The 22864-nt window shown below is 41.6% G+C and overlaps 1 protein-coding gene across 4 annotated transcripts in view; it reads left to right on the top strand.

Annotated features, from left to right (window-relative positions):
• The window catches only part of PLOD2 (procollagen-lysine,2-oxoglutarate 5-dioxygenase 2), a 92523-nt gene that overhangs the window by 12383 nt on the left and 57276 nt on the right, over positions 1-22864 (top strand). For all 4 annotated transcript variants that reach the window (XM_050965904.1, XM_050965901.1, XM_050965902.1 and 1 more), the window contains exons 2-3: positions 14281-14372; positions 16345-16481. In XM_050965904.1, coding sequence (XP_050821861.1) covers positions 14281-14372; positions 16345-16481 — 229 coding nt within the window. The remainder of the gene's footprint in view (positions 1-14280; positions 14373-16344; positions 16482-22864) is intronic.

Raw genomic sequence — 22864 nt, 5'->3', positions numbered from 1 at the left:
CCTCCATATACTTATCAAGCTTAGTCTTAAAGCCAGAAAAGTCTTTTGCCCCCACTACTTCCCTCGGAAGGCTGTTCCAGAACTTCACTCCCCTAATGGTTAGAAACCTTCGTCTAATTTCAAGTCTAAACTTCCTAATATCCAGTTTGTACCCATTCGTCCTCGTGCCTACATTAGTACTAAACTTAAATAATTCCTCTCCCTCCCTAACGTTAACCCCCCTGATATATTTATATAGAGCAAGCATATCCCCCCGCAGCCTTCTTTTGGCCAGGCTAAACAAGCCAAGCTCTTTGAGTCTCCTTTCATAAGGCAGGTTTTCCATTCCTCGGATCATCCTAGTAGCCCGTCTCTGGACCTGTTCCAGTTTGAATTCATCCTTCTTGAACATGGGACACCAGAACTGCACACAATATTCAAGATGGGGTCTCACCAGCGCCTTATATAACGGTACTAACACCTCCTTATCCTTGCTGGAAATACCTCGCCTGATGCATCCTAAAATCGCATTTGCTTTTTTAACAGCTGTATCACATTGGCGGCTCATAGTCATCCTGCTATCAACCAATACCCCAAGGTCCTTCTCTTCCACTGTCGCTTCCAACTGATGCGTCCCCAACGTATATCTAAAATTCTTATTATTAATCCCTAAGTGCATGACCTTGCACTTTTCACTATTGTATTTCATCCTATTACTATTACTCCAGTTTACAAGGTGGTCCAGATCTTCCTGAATAGTATCCCTGTCCTTCTCCGTGTTAGCAATACCCCCCAGCTTTGTGTCATCCGCAAACTTTATTAGCACATTCCCGCTCTTTGTGCCAAGGTCAGTAATAAAAAGGTTAAATAAGATCAGTCCCAAAACCGATCCTTGAGGGACTCCACTAGTGATCTCCTTCCAGCCTGACAGTTCACCTTTCAATACGACCCACTGGAGTCTCCCCTTTAACCAGTTCCTTATCCACCTTACAACTTTCATATTCATCCTCATCTTTTCCAATTTAACTAACAGTTCCCCATGTGGAACCGTGTCAAACGCCTTACTGAAATCGAGGTAAATTATGTCTACGGCATTTCCTTTTTCTAAGTAATCCGTCACCTTCTCAAAGAAGGAGATCAGATTGGTTTGGCACGATCTACCTTTAGTAAATCCATGTTGCAATTCGTCCCAGTTACCATTGACATCTATGTCCTTAACTACTTTCTCCCTTAAAATTTTTTCCAAGACCTTACATACTACAGACGTCAAGCTAACAGGCCTATAATTACCTGGATCACTTTTATTCCCTTTCTTAAAAATAGGAACTACGTTAGCAATCCTCCAGTCGTACGGCACAACCCCCGAGTTTATCGATTGCTTAAAAATTCTCGCTAACGGGCTCGCAATTTCATGCGCCAGTTCCTTTAATATCCTCGGATGGAGATTGTCCGGGCCCTCCTATTTTGTCCCATTAAGCTGTTCAAGTTTGGCCTCTACCTCAGTTGCGGTAATATCCACCTCACCGCTATCTGTCTCACAGGTTAATTAATTTGAAGTTTTCAAATATGGTTCTTACTTTAGACAAAACAATGTGTTTGCATTTGAGCATGTTCTGGTGTTAACAATCCTGGAAAAAGTCTCAGTCAAATGCTTCCATTCTTCTTCCTGATATATGCTGAATATTTTAACAAATTCTTTTGTTGGTTTGCTACTTTCTTTGACAATGTAAATGTCTCATAATTAAGGCTGATTCCCTCACTCTATATACTGAAATGTGTTTTAAGTATTGTATGTGCATCCAGATCTTAGTACCTGTTGGCTGGCTTGCATAGATCTGTATACATCAACGTAGTCAAACTTTTAACCATATTTATTACAGATTTATAAGTTTATTAGAAAATTAATAGTTCCCCTGAACCACCACCCTTGATGCTGTCCAGATGCTATACTTCTCTTCTTTTTTCCAGTGAATCTGGTCTTTGCAAGTTTTTAAATCATATACAACTTTAAAATCAGCTTTACAGTTGTCATAAATCACTCATTTTCATGTTTATTGGCAGAATTCTGATTGGAGCATTCCAGCTCTTGCATTAACACATTTAATTTTCCTATTGTGAAGGCCAAGACCGATCCTGTGAGCAATAGGCAGTGCAAACTAATGTCACACTAGTGATCTGGAATGGGGAGTACTTTCTAGGGTCTTTCACTTCCCATCCGGGTAGCAATTTGTGGTATTGTGATCAGATTCAGGAAGGAAAGAGTAGGGGAGCCAGTCTCATTGCTACAGGACCTTTATAGTCATGTAGGGCTCTGGTGGAAGAAAAATAGAATTGTTTTAGGACTAGCTGGAGTAAACACATTCAGGGTTAGACCTTTTCTCATGAAGGGCTCTCCTTTTCTTGGAACAGTGACAACATACAATGTTGCTGTGTGTCTAGGAAGACTTGGCTTTTCTTGGATTCCTTTGTACCGGGGTAGGCAACCTATGGCACCTGGCCACCGGTCCTGGGGACTCTGCATGTTAATTTAATTTTAAATGAAGCGTCTTAAAACATTTTAAAAACCTTATTTACTTATATAACTAAACTATTGTTGTATGTAGTTATAGACTTTTATAGAAAGAGACCTTCTAAAAATGTTAAAATGTATTACTGGCACGCAAAACCTTAAATTAGAGTGAATAAATGAAGACTCAGCACATCACTTCTGAAAGGCTGCCGACCCCTGCTTTGTACTGTAATAAAATTAAATTGCCTACTAGTTGCTCCTTTAAAAGTACACATGCGAGTTCTGAGTTATTCTTGCCCAAATGGGCAAGGAGTACTTTGTGTGTGGTTTCAAAAGAGGAAAAAAATTAAGCTGAAAATAAAGTACTATCCAATATGTTTTAAATCAGCTGTATGCTAGCAAGTTAATTACCTTGCCTTATACAGAAAATGTTGTAGAGTTCCTTACATTTTCCAGGATATGCTCCAGAAAAAATACTTGATTTGTAACACAGATTACAAAATATAACTCTCATATACACAGATTGTATCACAAAGAAGCTATTAAGAGTTTTCCTTATCAACCTTTAGTGGTCTCATCATGAAGTTCTGGGTAATTTTGAGTTTTGAATTCTACTCAGTAGTTCCAAAACCCAAGAATCACTTCTCTTTGCCAAATTGGTGTGGATTTTAGTACATTCAGTAGTTTTCCATTACCTTTTTATATTTACTGTTGTGTTTGAGACAGCACATTTATGAGTGCAACAAAAATAAAACTGTCTACTGCAGTGGTTCTCAAACTTTTGTACTGGTGACCCCTTTCACACAGCAAGCCTCTGAGTGTGACTCCCTCCAATAAATTATAAAAAAGTGTGTTTCTATTTAACACCATTATAAATGCTGGAGGCAAAGGCGTTTGGGAGTGGAGGCTGAAAGCTCACAACCTCCCAGGTAATAACCTCATGACCCCCTGAAGGGTCCCAACCCCCAGTTTGAGAACTCCTGGTCTACTGTGTCATGCTTGAAGGAATCTGTCAGGAGAAGGTGCTTGCTGTGCAGATATCTTGGTTATAAGCATAGTTATGGACTTACTAACCAATTATCCATTCCAAACAAAAAAAACAAATAAACCTCTGTTCAAGGCCCAGGAGATGGGGAGAGGTAGGGAAAGTTCACCAGCAGCTTTTTCTAAATTCAAAGTACTAAAAATTCTGGGAGTGCAGGCGCCTGAATTCTGAAGGCAATTTTTATTTATTTATTTATGATACTTTTAGACTGCCACTTGATGTGGATGGCCAACATCTAAAAGTGGCTGGGGTTCCTTTTTTACGGGTTATTGGCGGCTTTTCTTTTCCAACTCGGGTGGATGCAGAAGTTGGAAGGAACGAAAGTAGAATAACAGGACTCTTAAGAATTTCAGCTGTTTCCTGCTTCTGTATCCATGGAAATGAGCATCCAACTAGGGACCGAACAAGGGTTTAGAGAAACTTTTTTTTTTTTTCTCCCTCTGTTTTCATTTTCTATGGAAATTGGATAAGAAAGGCAGCTGCAGGAACTCTTAGCCACTTTAAGCTATTGGTTGTGACTTTAGAGTACTCAGGATATGTCTACATCTACAATTTTGCAGCGCTGGTTGTTACAGCTGTATTAGTACAGCTGTATAGGGCCAGCGCTGCAGAGTGGCCACACTTACAGCAACCAGCGCTGCAAGTGGTGTTAGATGTGGCCACACTGCAGCGCTGTTGGGCGGCTTCAAGGGGGGTTCGGGGAACGCGAGAGCAAACCGGGGAAGGAGACCAGCTTCGCCGCGGTTTGCTCTCGCGTTCCCCGAACCCCCCTGCAAACCGCAGGGAAGGAGACCTGCTTGCACGGGGGTTCGGGGAACGCGAGAGCAAACCGCAGGGAAGGAGACCTGCTTGCACGGGGGTTCGGGGAACGTGAGAGCAAACCGGGGAAGGAGACCAGCTTCGCCGCGGTTTGCTCTCACGTTCCCCGAACCCCCCTGCAAACCGCAGGGAAGGAGACCTGCTTGCTCGGGGGTTCGGGGAACGCGAGAGCAAACCGGGGAAGGAGACCAGCTTCGCCGCGGTTTGCTCTCGCGTTCCCCGAACCCCCCTGCAAACCGCAGGGAAGGAGACCTGCTTGCACGGGGGTTCGGGGAACGCGAGAGCAAACCGCAGGGAAGGAGACCTGCTTGCACGGGGGTTCGGGGAACGTGAGAGCAAACCGGGGAAGGAGACCAGCTTCGCCGCGGTTTGCTCTCACGTTCCCCGAACCCCCCTGCAAACCGTAGGGAAGGAGACCTGCTTGCTCGGGGGTTCGGGGAACGCGAGAGCAAACCGGGGAAGGAGACCAGCTTCGCCGCGGTTTGCTCTCGCGTTCCCCGAACCCCCCTGCAAACCGCAGGGAAGGAGACCTGCTTGCTCGGGGGTTCGGGGAACGCGAGAGCAAACCGCAGGGAAGGAGACCTGCTTGATTACCAAAGGCTTCCTCAGGTATGCTGGGATACCTGCTTATTCCACGGAGGTCAAGAAAAGCGCTGGTAAGTGTCTACACTTGATTACCAGCGCTGGATCCTCTACACCCGAGACAAAACGGGAGTACGGCCAGCGCTGCAAACAGGGAGTTGCAGCGCTGGTGATGCCCTGCAGATGTGTACACCTCCTAAGTTGCAGCGCTGTAACCCCCTCACCAGCGCTGCAACTTTGTGATGTAGACAAGCCCTCAGTACCAGGTTTCAAAATAGTTAAATGAAGGGGGTGGGGAACCTATCTATTCGTCTGTGATCATCCAGTGAGGGAGAGAACGAGCTAGCAACTGCAGTAGAATCTCAGAGTTGTGAACACTTTGAGAATGGAGGTTGTTCATAACTCTGAAATGTTCGTAAATCTGAACAAATGTTATGTTTGTTCTTTCAAAAGTTTACAACTGAACATTGACTTAATGCAGCTTTGAAACTTTACTATGAAGAAGGAAAAATGCTGCTTTTAACGTCTTGATTTAAATGAAACAAGCACAGAAAGTTTCCTTACCTTGTCAAATCCTGCTTTAAATTATCCTTTTTTTTTTTAGTAGTTTACATTTTATACAGTACTGTACTGTATTTGCTTTTTTCTCCTTTTGGTCTCTGCTGCTGCCTGATTCCATACTTCTGGTTCTAAATGAGGTGTGGGGTTGACGGGTCAGTTTGCAACTCTGGTGTTCATAATTCTGAGGTTCTGCTGTAATACTTTATATGCAGGGCTAGTTAAATCTTACTTTCCCATTTCGGGGATCTGAATCTTTACTTGCATCCTCTTTTGATGCATCCTACAGTCTGGGGAGTGATGTATGCCTTATTACTCAGGGAACACTGTAGTGGGTCAGGGCATCTATATGGATGACTGGTCCCTCTGTCCAACTTGCATGGTTTCCATCTTCTGTTTGGTGCCGTGCAGTCAAGCCCACCTGCCCAGATCTCAGCCTGTCTCCCCGACACACTTGAATAAGTCCAGCTGGAGGTATAGTGGGGCTAAGGCAGGCTCCCCATGGTTCCCAGAAACGGACAGCATGCCTGGCTCCTAGGCTTGGGTAGCGAGCGGAGCTCCTGTGGCTGCCCTGAGCACCGGCTCCACAGCTCTCGTGGGCCGGGAATTGCGACCAGTGGGAGCTGCAAGGATGGCACCTACAGGCATGGGCAGTGAACAGAGCTCCCCCGCCCCTCTGCATAAGAGCTGGATATGCCATGCACTTCTGGGAGCTGACTAAGGTAAGTGCTGCTTAGCTGGAGTCCATATCTCAAACTCCCCCACACACCTTAACTCCCTCCCAGACCCCGCTGTTATGCTATACAAAGCACATGGAATCTTTTATAGAGGAAAAAGCAAATATGCTGCATTTATTGAAAAATTAAGAGTTAGCATATGCTTTTCAGTCATGCACGCACACGCACACACAGTCCTGCCAGTTGATGTTTACCAGTCTGTTGTAGCTCAAGTCAGTCTAATGGCCAGTTAGATTGAGCACGGGTGAGGAGCTGGGCTCTTGTCGGTCACGATCCGATGCTCCTGGAGTGTGGCAAGAAACCCAAGGCTCCATGGCAGAGCACCCTGTTGTTATAGTCTTTTTTCCTCTGTTGAAGTCTATGGATTTTGCTGTGTCAGTTTGTGACTGGGTTACTTCTTAATTGGTGTATCTTTTGATGTTAAGTTCCAATACACCTCCTGAGAGGGTCATCCTGGCTTGGTTTAGATTTAATCAGTTGTCCTTAGGGGTGCCAGCCTTCACCTCAGAGTTGTCAATCTGGATGCGCATTGATGGTGTCAGGTTGTCTCTTCATGCCTTTCTTGACCATTTGGCTATAACAATGGTCTTCACACCTTATCTTTTCCTGATGCATGCATTCCTCATTCACACAATCTCTTACTGTTGTCTGTATACCTTTGGAGGTTTCTGTATTTTATATTCAGCAGATACATTGTAAATCAAGCCTTGCTAAATCTTATAACTAAAACAATTCACATTGGGGCTTCAGGTCCTCAACATTCCTCTAATCTCCTTAACATAGATACAATACAAGATCCTGTCTCTTACTTACTAAAACCTTTAAGACAAAGATATATATATATATAAACTAGAGTGCCTAATTTGTAATACCTATAGGAAACCATAGTAGACGTTATAACTTATCCTAAAACAAAAGGGTGACCATAATCAGTCATAAGGATTGTTCTTATCTGTCATTCTTTTCTGCTATTCAAAAAGGGTGGCTGACAGGATAAAATCAAATCATATATTAACTTTCATAGTACAAATATAAAATCCTTCTCCTACACCACACCCTCTTCCACATCCCCCCCGCTCAGCCCTAAGCCCCCTCCCACACTCCAGAACCCTTGGCCCTGCCCCAGAGCCACACCCCCAGCCCTCCTGCACCCCAACTCCCTGCCCGAGCCCGGAGCCCCCCTCCCACACCTTGAACCCCATATTTCTGGCTCACCCCCTCCTGCACCCCTATCCCAGCCTGGTGAAGGTGCGGTGAATGAATAAAAATAAAAACAAAAACCATGTGGGTCAAAGATTGGCAAAAGTCTGGCTAGTCACACATTGTTTGGCAGGGGGCTTGGGCAGAGGACATTGTTACTTAAACGTGACAGAACTGTTCCTGGCTTAGACCTTGTTGGCTAAAGTTCAACCCAAAGCACAGATTCTGAATTATAGGTCTGACTACTGAAAACAAATCTTTATGATGGAAGTGTTGTCAGATCCTTGACTGTAGTGGCCCAAAAGTCAGTTATGCAAGGGAAATTAGATGATGATGTAAAATGTTCATTAGGACTCCTAACAGGTTACAAAGACCTTTGTATGCAACAACCTTAGTTTTCTTGACATGGCTGGCAAAGTGTTTCCTTATTGGTAAAGTTCTAATTTGCATTTAAAAATGAGCACATTTGCCTCTGGAGATACTGTGTCAGCCAAATGCTGAGTGTGTCTCAGCAGCTGTCTCTGTTTTATTTATGTAATTGTCAGAATGTCCTCTATAGTAACACTCTGCTAAATTTAGCACACTCAGCTGGATTGAAGTTCCGGTCTTCATACTTCCTTTTATACTTTGGTATTGCGTTGGGCTGTAGGATTGCATGCTTCCTGTTTACAAATTTCAAATGCTGCTTAAGTCTGTTGTGTAAAGAGGGGTCTGATGCTCCCCTCTGGTGACAGACCAGAGGCAAATAATAGCTTGTATGTCGATGGAGAAATATTGCCAAAGAGTAGGTGGAAAAGCAATGCTCCATGAGGAGTCCCTTTGCCTCCTGCATGGATATTACTGGTCTTCTGCAGCTACCTTGGTTTCGTGCATGTATGGATCTGGGGAGGGCACAGTCATGTTTGTTGTCAGAAATATTATTGTGCGTGTAAATTGTGTGTGGTATTGGAAGCTTCCAGAAACAAGATAAGATCCATTTTAATTTCACCAATTTGTAACACTATGCCATGGGTGTCCTGTTAGTAGCAGTGTTCAAACCCAGACCCTCTACATCTAAAAGCATAAGTTTCTACTGCTAAGCTAAAAGATCCCACTCTGTAAGCACAAAGGCTGTATGAACTCTAGCATCCAGCTATTAGAGCAGGATAGAGCCACACTGGGTGACGCTGAGTTACAAGCACATTATGTAGTTTTATGGAGATGAAATGCCGAGTTTTAACATGAACATTTTTTATCACTGTTTCTTCTTTTTCTCTTCCCCCTCCTGCTTTTTAAGTGAGATGATAGTTTGGTAAAGGTACTGAACTGACAGACTTTAATATAGTAAGTCCTGCTTTTATCCACAGGGCCAAGTCCTGCTTGGTGTCTGTGAGTAGCCCTCTTGAAGTAAAGGAAACTACTCACATGAGTAAGGAGGCTAGGAATTGGCCCAGGAAAATTTTATATCAAGTACAGTGTTGGAAGAATCTTCCCAACATTGCTTCATCAATGCATCCTAACCTTTATTTAGAGGGATCACCTTTGGGAGCCAGATGCTAAGTGCAGAATTCAATCTTTGATCTATGGCAGGGGTAGGCAACCTATGGTACAGGTGCCAAAGGCGGCATGTGAGCTGATTTTCAGTGGCACTCACACTGCCTGGGTCCTGGCCACCGGTCTTGGGGGGCTCTGCATTTTAATTTAATTTTAAATGAAGCTTCTTAAACATTTTAAAAACCTTATTTACTTTACATACAACAATAGTTTAGTTATATATTATAGACTTGGAAAAAGAGACATTCTAAAAACATTAACGTGTATTACTGACATGCAAAACCTTAAATCAGAGTGAATAAATGAAGACTGGGCACACCACTTCTGAAAGGTTGCTGACCCCTGATCTATGGCTTAGTCTTTCATCAGGGCATGAGATATGACAGATTTTGTGATGTGTAGAAATCTGCTAAGAAATGTACTGATGCTATTGCATTATGTGGTCTTTTGTTTGTTAATTTGAGGTTTCAGTTGCATCACATCTTGGAATCAAGACACCTTGATTAAACTTACTTGTTCTGTTTCTGTTTATCACATATAGTAGTTTTATGACTTCAATATGATTTCAATAGAGTTACCTTGGGTTTATTCCAGTATAAGATCAGAATATGGCCCATTGCCTTTAAGGACTTGCTGTATCTGAATGACTAAATTGGTGAATTTAGGTCCCTTTTTAATAAGACTAATTTTACCTCTTATATTTTCATAGCAGATTTCAAGGAATTTTTAATTGAAATTGGCATTAGAAAGTAGATGTTTTGCAGGACTAATATGTTAAAGCCACCAGGCTTCTTTTTTTCTTAAAATTGCTCAGAAATATAACTAATGAGAAGTAGAATTGTCGAAGACGTTGACATTAAAGATGAGTTGATAAGGAATTTAATGCGATGTGTGAATATATTTTTTTAAGTCTTTCTTTTACAGAGAGACCTGATTCTTCTCTCAGGGCAAGTCTATGCTACAGTTTTACATCAGTGCAGCTGCAACACATCTGGGGGCTTTTTCACACTCCTAAGCGAAGTAATGTATATTAACCTAGGCTATAGTTTAGACCTGCCCTCACTTACTTAGGAATAAGTGAGCAGCAGCTCCAAGGAAGTCAGTGGAGCTATACCAGTTCATGAGATTAGAATAAGGCCTATGAAGTTATATGAATTACATGAGTATTTTTTTAGTAACTTGTTGGTTTGAAAGAAGAGAGCTGCTTTTTCAGTTGTGTGCCCATATAACTGTAATCTGATTAAATTTTTACAGTCTCTCCTGATGCAATAGACAGGATGACAGCACATTCTGTCTGCTTTCTTCAGACAGATCCCAATTTTAAAAAACCTGAAACCTCAAAGAGTAACTATTGTGTAAACAGAGTCCAACTGGAAGCACAGTAGCTGCAGTTGCTACTGGGTTTGCAAAAGAACTGTTTAAGAATAACATACACCTAACAATGTGTACCCTTGCGTGATCAATGGATTAGAGCTGTTGAATGAGAGTATGTAACAACTCACTAGCTGTAATATAAAAAATGCATGTTCAAACCAGAACAAATATACCAAAAGACAAAATATTCTTATTGCAGATATTATTTATAGCCTCAATTTGGTATGACACACTTTGAGACACTAAATAATGTAATCAGTTTGTGGTTTCAATTAATATGAATCATCATGTAGGTCCTCTTGAAAATCAGTGTCAACTGTTCCTCAATTTGGCTGCTTACATTTCCCCATTTTATACAGTCCCAGGATGATTATTTACACACCAGCATGGTTGCTCATTTCCTCTGACTTGAATGAGTCTAGAAAAATGTGCTGGACCATTATGGTGCTGTATAATGAATGTTGGGCTAAATGAACACAGTGCAGATTGGACTGCATACCCCAAATGTCTTTGCGCAAAATGCTGATGGCTTTATACAAACTTCCATTATACCAAGAAACAACCCCCCCCCCCTTAATTAGGTATGCTAGATAACTTGTGCTTGTGGGAACATATGTTTGGTTTGAACATGTTGGTTTGAATTTTTTTCTGAGTCATTAAGTTGAATTGTATATTAAAAAAAATCTGATCTAGCCAAGACTTGGCACTTACATCATCTTGTCTAGTACATATATTGAAATCTTTGACCTTAACATTCTGCAGGAAAGGGTGGAAGTAAAATATGTCTGCTGCAAATGAAATTCTGCCAAGTCTTGTAAATCTGTAGCCAGTTCCTTAGGGGTCATAAAGGATTAACTTGGCCATGTAACACAGTCAATATGATCATTTTCCAGTGCATTTTACTTCTTAAGTGCTATATTTTTACATTCATATATAATTTACTCTCATTTCACAGGGGAAAAAACCCTGCCCTTTTCTCTTCAGTTTTGTTTTAGCTGTGGTCCAGGATTTACTTTTATTCATTCTATATTGACTCCTGTATAACTACTTTAGATTGGATGTCCTTTAAAACAAACAGGTTTTTAGTCATATAGAAGTTATTTCACATTTTGTATCTGGCTGTAGATCAGTACCTCTGTGGATACTTTGCAGTGAAGTCCTATTGTGAGATTAATCCATACATTTTAAAACGCGGGGACTGTATTTTTACAAAAGGCTGCTGAAATATTTTTAAGTTGAAATGCTTGAAAAATTAAAAAATACTTGGATAAGCACCCTAAAGCTTGGATGTTTATCTAAACCTCTCTAGTATACAAACTTGGGCTGTAAATCTCAAATAGATTTTTTTTTTTGTCGCACTTCAAGTATTTCCAGTTTCCACTTTGGCTGGAGATATCAGAGCCACCTCTCCTGCACGATTTTGGTACTTTTGATCCGGGAAATGAAGTTGTTCAAGGACCAGAGGAGTAGGAAATAATTCTTTTTCTAACCTCCAGAAATTTTTGTCCACTCAGTTATTAGTTTATCTGTACACCTTCACTTATCTCTATTAAATGCTACTGTTTGCTTAGAATAGCATGCACATTTCTATAGGCTCTTTGATCCAAAAGAATTTCCAAATACTTTAAATTAAAATTGACACCACTTCACCACTGAAATAAAGCTACACAAGGGAGGGAAGACAGCAGCTAGGCAGACAGCTAGGGCAAGGCATTGCACAACAGGAGTCAGAGGTGTAATTTTGATTCCCTATTTCTATGGATCTTAAAGCCAATCCCTGTAGTCTAGTGGGATTGAATTAAAAGGAAACACTTTCTTTCATGAACACTCTAGGTTGAAACTCCACTTTCCTTCCATGTGGTTAGAGAATCATGTTGTTTTCTTGGGCCCTGTCGTTCTGTTCCTAGTTCTCCTTTTGCTATTTTTACTAGCTCTCACCCAGTAATCAAAGGAGTAGGTGAAGGAGCACTGACATAGCCCTCGTCCAGACTAACCCGCGGCATCGGCGGGTTAAAATCGATTGCTCGGGGATCGCTATATCACGTCTAGTCTGGACGCGGTGTATCGATCCCCGAGCGCGCTTACATCGATTCCGGAACTCCATCAATCCGAACGGAGTTCCGGAATCGACACGGAGAGCCGCGGACATCGATGCCGCGCCGTCCAGACTGGTGAGTACCTCGATTTTAGAAATTCGACTTCAGCTACGTTATTCACGTAGCTGAAGTTGCGTATCTAAAATCGATTTTAATTCCTAGTCTGGACGTGGCCATAGTGATAGCTCAATTGGTTTGGTGAAGCTCACTGATCCCAGGGAACAGTAACTAGTGATATGCATCCCACGAGGCAAGTGACAGAAATGGTTAAGCAGTATATTTACTACATCATGGTTGGTTTATTCTATTGTTGCCAAACAAAACAAAATGCCAGCTGGAAGGTGACCAGTAAAATACACAGATGTTGAAGACTTGTGTGTTTAGGGGGTGATCAGCCTGTCCTGGAGCAAGCTGCTTTCATAGTAGGGATGTTAGTTTCTGCCTAGAACAGATGTTGCAGCACTGCTGAAGATAAGACTAAGAGATTTTTCTTGGGAAAGTGAAGCAACATGAACTCAGTCTGGAGGAGATCATTTTGAATTTTTGGATAAGTTGATCTCACAAGCTCTGGGTATGGCTACACTTGAAATTTCAAAGTGCTGCCGCAGCAGCGCTTTGAAGTGTGAATGTAGTCAGAGCGCCAGCGCTGGGAGAGAGCTCTCCCAGCGCTGCACGTAAACCACATCCCTTACGGGTGCTCCCCGCACTCCCAGCTGCGCTCCCAGCACTGCAGCACTGATTACACTGAGGCTTTACAGCGCTGTATCTTGCAGTGCTCAGGGGGGTGTTTTTTCATACCCCTGAGCGCGAAAGTTGCAGCGCTGTAAAGTGCCAGTGTAGCCATGGCCTCTTTAGAAAACAGCTGTGGCTTGAACCAAACTAGAGAACTGAAATACTCACTGGCGGACCGACCAGTCTGGCTAGAAAGTTAAAGTTGGATAGGGTTCCTGCATGATTAGGTACCCATAACTGAATGTGGACCTTTATTGCATAGCCGTGGTACTGAGGCCATGGTACAGAGCACTGGTCAACAGTTGAGTCACGGCAATGCCAAGCTCTTTTGGAGTTTCACAGTTTCATCTGAACCCTTCAAGATAGCAACTTCTCAGACAAAAGCAAAGGCGATGACAAGAAAGTTTGTACTGCCATTTTGCTGGCATGCTACTGAAAGTACAGAGTAGGCAACAAGGTGGCTTACAAACCTCAGACTTGGAATAAGAATGAACAGCTTTTCTCTTTGACACCATGTTTTAAAGGCAAAAAAATTTAATCGGTCACAGGAGTGCAGGCTTCCAGGGGACTCTACTCCCCAGCAGTGTGTTTCTAGAACTGTAAAAATGTTAACCTATAAACGGAGTCTCCAAGCCCGTGTGCCTGCCAACTGCATTTAAAGAATTTGGTTAGCTGGATCTGGTACAAATTTCTGTAGTGCATTGCTGCCGTGTGGTTATCAGACATAGGATTATGACTAGATATGTATTGCGTCATTTTTTTTAAAGAGCCCTTCCTGTCTCATAGTTATATTAGCTTCTTTTTCGTTTAGATTCCATTTGTTTGTGTCTAAGATATATTCTGCTTTTTTCATTGTGGCATATGGAAGAACACAGGGTATCCATCTGAAGTCATTGGTTCCTCATTTGAAGTTATAATTCTGTAATGTGACATCCTCTCCATTTTTTTTCTAAATCAGACACACACAGGGGCACAGGTACTTTAGGAACTCCACAATGTTGCTCGATGTGGACTATGAAAGCTAATATGCATTCAAATCCGATGGTCAGCCTCTTTGTCATAAACTGTGGCTTTGTGATATAAAGTTGTTGATCTTCTCTTTTTTGCTCCCACCAGATAAACTATTAGTTCTTACTGTAGCAACTAAAGAAACAGATGGCTTTCACCGCTTCATGCAAACTGCAAAGCACTTCAACTATACAGTGAAGGTACTGTATGCTCTGTCACTCATACTGAATATTGGACATAGTTTTATAGCCTTAACTCAGAAATGAAATAGTCTTAACACAGAAACAATGTGTCATGATTATGCTGCCGTAAGGTAAAACAGTTATGGAACCTAGCAATGGAGACAACCCATTAGGTCATCTGTTCCGTATTCTTGCAGGATAGGTTTCCCATTATACATTTGCTAGTATTTTGTCTAGTCTGTTTCTAAATGTGCCAGGGAATGAGGTTTCTTCCCCTGACCTTGAGAAATTATTCCACAGATTCATAGATTTCACAGTTGGGAAGACCTTTCTGAAAGTATAAATTTTCTTTCTTAATTTAATTCCATTACTACCACATCTGTAATTACTTCTAGCTATTTTGTTGTTACACCTTTTTATTCTAAGCATGCCACTCCTCCCTCAGTATTTGCACCCTTCAAGTGTTTGTAGATTATCATGTCACATCTTTGTAGTTGCTTAGCAAAGCTATATTTATTTGACTACCTTTTCATCCTTCCTGCAGCAAAAACCCATGGGAGCTGTGCTGACAGAGCTCATGCAACTGAAGATGCCTTCAGGGCCCCATACCTCTTAAATGGGTCCTACTACTGGGGGTGGGTTGGGGAGGGGCATGGAAACCTAATAAATTCCTTAGCTGTGTTACATTTCCCAGGGAATCTCTGTAGAGCTGGTGAGAGGACAATACAAATCTTCCCAATCCTTCCTTATCACTCTTTCACCACTTTTGCTCGCCCAATCCTCTTGCTGGCCTACTCTGTCCTGCTGTTTCCATGCAGAATGAAGGAATCTGTATCCTGAAGCTGTCTCCTGCATGCAAATCTCACAGGAGCATGATCAGCCCCCTCCTCCCCCCGCCCTATTTCTTAAACTTTTCCTTAAGACAAAACCAAGGGATTGAAATGAATCTGTGGTAAAACATTATCCATGCTTATCACACTATTGAAACCGTAAATCAAAAGAGACCAATTAATGACTGTTGGCTCATTGATATCTTTTAGAAATAAGTAGAAATGCTGCAGTCTGTTTACTTCAACCATCAAGTCCTGAAAAAGTACAGGAGGAAAAATCATCTTAATATATTAAAAATCCTAGGAAATTACCTTTGGAGAGTGCCATTTGCTTGTAATTTTGCTGATTGTTCTATAGCACCTATATTGCTGTAATCCTGCTGATATTTAGTAGTTCAAGAAAAATAATAATCTTGTGTTAAACTTTCAAGGCTTACAAAAGATTTACGTTTTTATTGCTGATATGATTCCCTACAATACTTGGTAAGGATGGAATTCTGTTTAGTTAATTTAATTGCCTATCATACACTGAGGAATCCATCCTAAAATTCTAGTGTGAGAAAGTGGCCTGAGGCATTAAAAACAACTAAATGTTTATAGTTTCCATTGTCATGTCTCTTCTATGCTCTTTCATCCCTCTTTCCCTCCAAATACTGTAGCAATGTTTAAAGGTCCATGTTGTGAATGATTGTTTTAATACACAATTTAGAGGAATATTACCATCCACATATCTTTTCTTCCTAAGCGAGACAAATATGAGTAGGGTGACCAGATGTCCCAATTTTATAGGGACAGTCCCGATATTTGGGGCTTTTTCTTATATAGGAACCGATTACCTTCCACCCCCTGTCCTGATATTTCACATTTGCTGTCTGGTCACCCTAGATATGAGATGTAATAGAAAGTAATATTTCGGTTCTTGTTTGGTTAGGAAATCTCTCCTATTTCTGAAACAATGTCATTGTGCTCAGTTCTACTTGAGACATGGAAAACTTACAATGCTTGACATGCTGTCTCACTGCACTTTACAGTGCTATAATATCCACTAGTTAAAGTGTTTGCTTGCTTACCTTTTCTTTGACATCCATTTTTTAACGAGACTATATTAAAAATTGCCCTCTGGGTACAAGCAACAAAATGTACTTTCTCCCTGTTTCCAGGTTCTTGGTAAAGGTGAAGAGTGGAAAGGTGGAAAGTTAATTAACTCTATTGGAGGAGGACAGAAAGTGCGATTGCTGAAAGAAGGAATAGAAAGCTATGCTGATCAAGAGGACTTGGTTGTAATGTTTATTGAATGGTAAGCAAATTCTGCTTGTTGCTTTCATGCCCTACTCTGTATAGGATGCTAAAAGTTCTTGTGGCATGCTAATATTTTCTCCTGCTTTAGTTTTATCTGAGAAAGTTAGCTTCTAGTTTTCCATTCATAAAAATATTGTGCAATTGGAGCAGATGTTGGTTTTGTCAGATTTACAGATGTAAAAATTGTTACGGAGCCATGGCTCTGCTATACTATGAACAATGTTGTTGCATGAACAAGCTGTGAAACGCGTTAACTGACTGGACATTTGGTTATTAGTTTACCTTTTCCCATGAAAAAGCAACTGTCTTGTTGCTATTATAACAGAAAGTGATTGTGAAGATGGAAATGGTGTGTGCGGAAGTGGAAAAAGTTTCAAACTGAAGTGGTGGCTAGTAGACCGCTGGGGCATAATTCTCAGAAACGCTAAAGCCCCTTTATGTTGGTCTGGCAGTTTAAAGAGGTCTTAAATAGGCTGGAAATGCTCCCTGAAAAATCTCCTGTGTGAGAAGTCTCCCCACCTGCGGTAGAGCAGCAGTAAAGGCCCCCTCACCAGGCATGATTCTACTGCCTATGAGGAGAGGACAGCCTCAAGGCAGGGATGTAACATGCTGCAGCACATTGAACTACAGCTGCTTCCCAGGGCCCATAGCAAAGTATAAGTTAGAGCAGCCTCCCTGAGGGCCAGGTAGGTCCCTCTCAGACCAGAATACAAGGAGCACAAAAGTGACTTGAAGCCATCTTTCCCTATATTCCCCCCCTTCCCCACCCCCCCAAAAAATCCCTCCTGTTCCTTCCCTAAGGATAGGATTGGTGTAACTGAGAATCTGGTCCATGGAAGTCTTCAGAAGCTTCCCTGTCAACTTCAATCAGAGCCAGGTCAAACCTTTAAAGCAGTTACTTTGGTGAATGCAATGAGAGTGAATCACAAAGTAGGGAATTGTAGAAATGCTTCAGTTTGCACACTCTGAGAAGCCGTGTGAGCTGAGTAACATCTGCTGCTTTTATTATTGACAGTGATCTGATGCAGACTTTTGTCAGTTTGGAATAAAATTTTTTGCAGACATACTACAATTCTTTTTTCTTTGCATCTTTAAAACCACTCATTCTGTCATTCACACACATTATCATTCTAAACAAGACCACAGTGCAATGGCCTCTTGGGTTTACACCAGGTTAATTTCTTTCGATTTAGTATAACTTCTAAACTTTGAAGGAAATCCAAAATTGCACAGGAGTTTTTGCAATTTAAACGGATATGGAGGGGCTAGGTTAGTAAAGTTCGTGTGTGTGAGTGATCTCCCTGCATTACCTTATTTATTCAAAATTTTCCATGCTTTTCTGTCTACATTATGAGTTAAGGCAGCTGTTCAACTGGATTGTCAACCTTACAGTCATGTTTTATGTCTTGACTTACATTCTCTCATTTTTTCTTTGTGATATGCAAGAAGTAGTTAGAAACAGAAAGCGCAAATCAGTTTATCCACTTTATGAATAACATTTGTAATAGAACTAAGATAGGGGGACTAAATATTTTCACACTCCTACATTTAGTTTGCATTTAGAGTGATATACGATTGGTAGGATAAGCGACCATTCAGATATTAAATTTCTACTTACAAACACTTTCTTTCATATTTAACCTTATTACCAATTTACTGCATTTTGATAAATGGAATGCATCTTGAGAGCAGTTGTTTGTTTTAATTCTTTAAAAGGAGTTAATCTTATTTGGGTTTGATTAAAATGAGTAATTTAGTCTGCCCTACTGGCCAAGTACTAGTGAAACTTATTTTAAAATTTTTAATTTTGAAGATATCTTTACTTAAGGTGTGTGTATGTGTGTTGTGAAATCACTTTCAAATTTTTATACTGATTGTAGAGGGATTTCCCCCCTTTCCCCCCCCCAACATTTTACATTTCTTGAGTTAAATTCTGTCCTTTTGCTTTTGCCCTCTCCCTAAGTGGGTGTAAAAGTCATGAGGTCTTAGTCCTATAATTTGACTATTTGAATAGTAAACTCTCATATTGCTAATTCTCTGAGTCCCAGGTTCAAATCCCACTGTTGCTCATGCAAGATCAGTTAGATATACTGAACTGCTGGTGCAGTCACATCATTTCACAGAGGAACAAGTTCATTTTTCTAGCATAGAAATGGGCTGTGGTGTTAATCTAAACTATGGCTCACCACCTGTGTAGAATTGGGAAGGAATTTTTCCCATGCTGCAAGATACTTTTTCTTTTTTGCTTTCCTTGAAGTAACAGGCAGGCATGGCATGTAATGAATGATAGTCATTGACAAGATTTAGTTACATTAATGTCCAAATGTTGCAGGAAAGTAGGATAGTTTTTGCTTACTCCAACCCTGAGCAATGGACCAGGAGCCAATGCAGACTCAGACAGGGGTATTGGGCATCTAAATTGTGCACATGTTCACTCATCCATTTATTTTTTGCACTTCTCTCCATGAAAGAGGAGCATTAGAAGGATAGTTAATCCCTAATGCTGGCATTTGTTTGGATCAGAAGTGAAGCTGCCTTGTAGGATAAGAGAACCATCTCAGTTGGTGGAAATTGGAGCTCCATAACGGATTGGTGTTGCTGACTAACAGCAGTGGCGGTGTTGTTTAAAGCTCACTGTTAATAAAGTTCAATCACACTGACTAATAAAGCTTCAGCTTGTTTTTTAGAGCCAGAAACACCTGTGTGGGGTTATTCTTTCACTTGCTGAGTCCTGGACAGCGTATCCATTTCACAAATAGCTAGTGCAGGACATTGCACTAGTCTTCTGGGGATGAGGGAGGAATAGTGCCACCTTTGATAAACTTTTTATTGCAGAAGTAAATTTGCGTAGGAAGCAGTGCTTTGGAGACACATCCGGTTCCTGTCCTTAGCTGGAAGATGCTACAGTAGATCCATTTGATCAAAGTGGAAAAGTGCAGCCTGCCTTAAAACTACTGGGCTAAAGCCTTTGACCAACCCCTATTTTTCTTCTCCACATCTGCCTATCCCCTCTGTCTTGCTGTATCCTAGCTCTGAGTCAGGCTTCACCAATTTGAATGGGAAGAGGAGGGAAGGATGTATCTGGGCAAAGCAGATAATTTCTGTAAGGCTGGGGGGAGACTCCAAGGATACTTATTTCTTTAATTAAACCTTGTGCCAAACCTACAGGAGAGCAAACCAGTTTTCATAAACCTGCTTACGGAACACACTTCCTTTCTTTGAGGTGCCTATTTACCAGTTGCTCTGCGTTGTGCTGCAGAGCCCTCCTCCTCCTTTCTGCTTCCAAACTAGGGGTGGCTGGGTTGGTCAGGTCTGCCAAGCCAAATGGATATGATTACATTTTTTTTAAAAGGCTCTTTAGACAATTGGAAAACTGGAATGAGTGTTAAGAAGTTCTGTGAAATGTAAAGATACCTGGATGTGAAGCACTTTATTTTAGCATCATAAATTTAAATCCTTTTAGAAAAGTCTAAAGCAGCACCCTTATTCCTACTGAGCAGTACCTTACTCTAAGTAGGTCCCCTTCACTTCAAAGGACTACGCTTAGAGTAGTTCTCAGTGGATGGATTCTTCTTTAGCTTGTTCCTGCATTTGAGGGAGGGAAAAAGCTTTCAGGCAGAGACTCGGGGTGGTGGGGAGGTGAAGGGGGTTGACCTTCTTTTACAGCGTGGGGCATGGATCACTTGCTGGTTTGAACTAGAGTAAATGGTGGATTCTCTGTAACCTGAAGGCTTTAAATTATGATTTGAGGAATTCATTAATGCAGCCAGAGGTTAGAAGTCTGTTACAGGACTGGGCGGGTGCGGTTCTGTGGTCTGCTTTGTGCAGGAAGTTAGATTAGATGATCCTGATGGTCCCTTCTGGCCTTAGTCTGAGTCATTGATACCTTTTGCAGGGGCATACTCAGCCTCTGCTGCCTGTCCCAACCCATGTAAATTAGAATGACTTTCGGGCTGCTCTGACACTCTGCGTCCCTTGGTTGCTGGGAAGCAAAGAATAGCTGTCGCGCAGTGTGCTCTGGCATGCCTGCTCCCCAGTGTGTATGCTTATGGCTTTTGGAGTTAAGTGCAGCAAGAAATTGCACCTGCTTGAAGAGAAAGGGACACCAAAGATACCACTTTCAGAAAAATGAGTTTCCTTCCAAATTACTCCATTTGTCTTCAGAGTAATTTATGAGGCAAGGATTTTTTTCCCATGACTCCAAAACATGGTGGTATTGCTATTACTGTGTCCTCATCCTAGCAGATAGATTGAGATTGGTCTTTGAAGTCTCTCTTTCTTCCCCTCTTCCCCCATAGGAAATAAAATGGAAAATATGCAGCTATGCCAAGTCTCTCCATTTTGGAATAGGGCTTCTTTTTGGCCAAGGGACTAAACTCTTGACTCTGCTGCTTCTGTTACGGTTCATAACAAGTAGCTTTTGCCAGTGGTTTGTTCTTCCTTTAGAGAGGATGCTTTGAAAACCCATTTCTCATAAATGCCTCTTTCAACACCTGTTTTATTACTTAAACAGTATTTTCCTCTAGAGTAAATCAGGTAAATGCCACTAATTTTCAGGGTACATGCATGCTAAGATTTAATCTAGGGAAAATAGGGACATGGGCAGATATCATGCCCTCCAATGCCAAGGTCCACAGGAAAGTCAAAGTTAGGTGGAGAAGCTAACTGCATTGTGTGATATGGGTTGGGGGCAGCTATAACATTAGCACCAAATCAGGTCTTGAGGACTTCAGCCACTGGTGTAGCTTCATTGTGTCATAAACAGATAGCTAAGGGTTAATGTCTCTTTCACCTGAAGCACCTGACCAGAGGACCAATCAGGAAACCGGATTTTTTCAACTTTGGGTGGAGGGAATTGAGTGTCTTTGTCTTTGTTTTCTGGCTGCCTGCTTTCTCTGAGCTTTGGAGAAGTAGTTTCTTTTTTCTAGTCTTCTGTTTCCAAGTGTAAGGACAAAGAGATCAGATAGTAAGTTATATGGTTTCTTTTCTTTGGTATTTGCATGAATATAAGTGCTGGAGTGCTTTGATTTGTCTTCTTTTTGAATAAGGCTGTTTATTCAATATTCTTTTAAGCAATTAACCCTGTGTTGTATCATCTTAATACAGAGAGCACATTTGTATGTATTTTTCTTTCTTTTTATATAAAGCTTTCTTTTAAGACCTGTTGGAGTTTTTCTTTACTTCAGGGAAATTGAGTCTGTACTCACCAGGGAATTGGTGGGAGGAAGAAATCAAGGGGAGATTTGTGTGTTGGATCGCTATCCTGATTTTGCATTCCCTCTGGGGAAATAGGAAGGTACTTTTTGTTTCCAGGATTGGGAACAGAGAGGGAGATTCACTCTGTTTGGATTCACAGAGCTTGTGTCTGTGTATCTCTCCAGGAGCACCTGGAGGGGGGAAGGGAAAAAGGATTATTTCCCTTGGTTGTGAGACTCAAGGGATTTGGGTCTTGGGGTCCCCAGGGAAGGTTTTTCAGAGGGACAAGAGTGCCCCAAAACACTCTAATTTTTTGGGTGGTGGCAGCAGGTACCAGGTCCAAGCTGGTAGCTAAGCTTGGAGGTTTTCATGCTAACCCCCATATTTTGGACGCTAAGGTCCAAATCTGGGACTAAGGTTATTACATGAGTGGCAGCTGGTGGGAGATAGACAGAAGCCAGTAGAAATATTATATTTTTCTTTTCTCTGCTAAGGGCTTTTTAGCAGAGAGAAGCAGTTGGTTTTAAAAGGGAACCAGAGAGAATTTTTTTTTCTGCTCTCTCTCGCAGTTTGTGGCTTGCATGTTAAGGGTCTTTTGTCATGCAATAGCCCTCCCATTAGGAGGCAAGTACCAGCACTTATAGGCATGCAAATAAAGTGGTTTTTCTGGTTTCCCTTCATTGAACATTAGCTAGAGAGAGAAAAGGAAAATTAGCTAAAGGCACTGTTGCTAGGCAGACTTCAGGAGGCAACAGAGAACCTGCAGTTCAGAAGATAAACACCGGAGGGCACCCCAACACAAGAAAACAGGAACCATGACTTCTAAGGCAAAAATTGACGCCGAAGAGCAATTCAAAGAAGCTGAACACAGGCGACAACTGGAAATAAAACAAAAAGAGATGGAGATGAAAGAAAGAGAAGAACAGATCAAAGAGACAGCCAAAGAGGCAGCCTACCAAAGAGAACAGGCAGCCAAAGAGGCAGCCAAAGAGGCAGCACACAAAAGAAAACTAGAAGAAGAAGAGATGGCCTACCGAAGGAAACAAGCAGAAGATGAGTTGGCCCACAGAAGGAAGCAAGAAGAAGAGGAGGCGGCCCACCGCCGAGACATGGAAAAAACACCAAAAAGAAATGGAAAAACAACAAAAAGAAATGGAAAAACAACAAAAAGAGAATGAAGAGAAG

Source organism: Gopherus flavomarginatus, chromosome 8 (assembly GCF_025201925.1).
Source record: "Gopherus flavomarginatus isolate rGopFla2 chromosome 8, rGopFla2.mat.asm, whole genome shotgun sequence".
In the NCBI taxonomy this organism is placed as follows: domain Eukaryota; kingdom Metazoa; phylum Chordata; order Testudines; family Testudinidae; genus Gopherus; species Gopherus flavomarginatus.
Note: the sequence above shows the minus strand (reverse complement) of the source record. Positions and strands in the feature narration are given on the sequence as shown.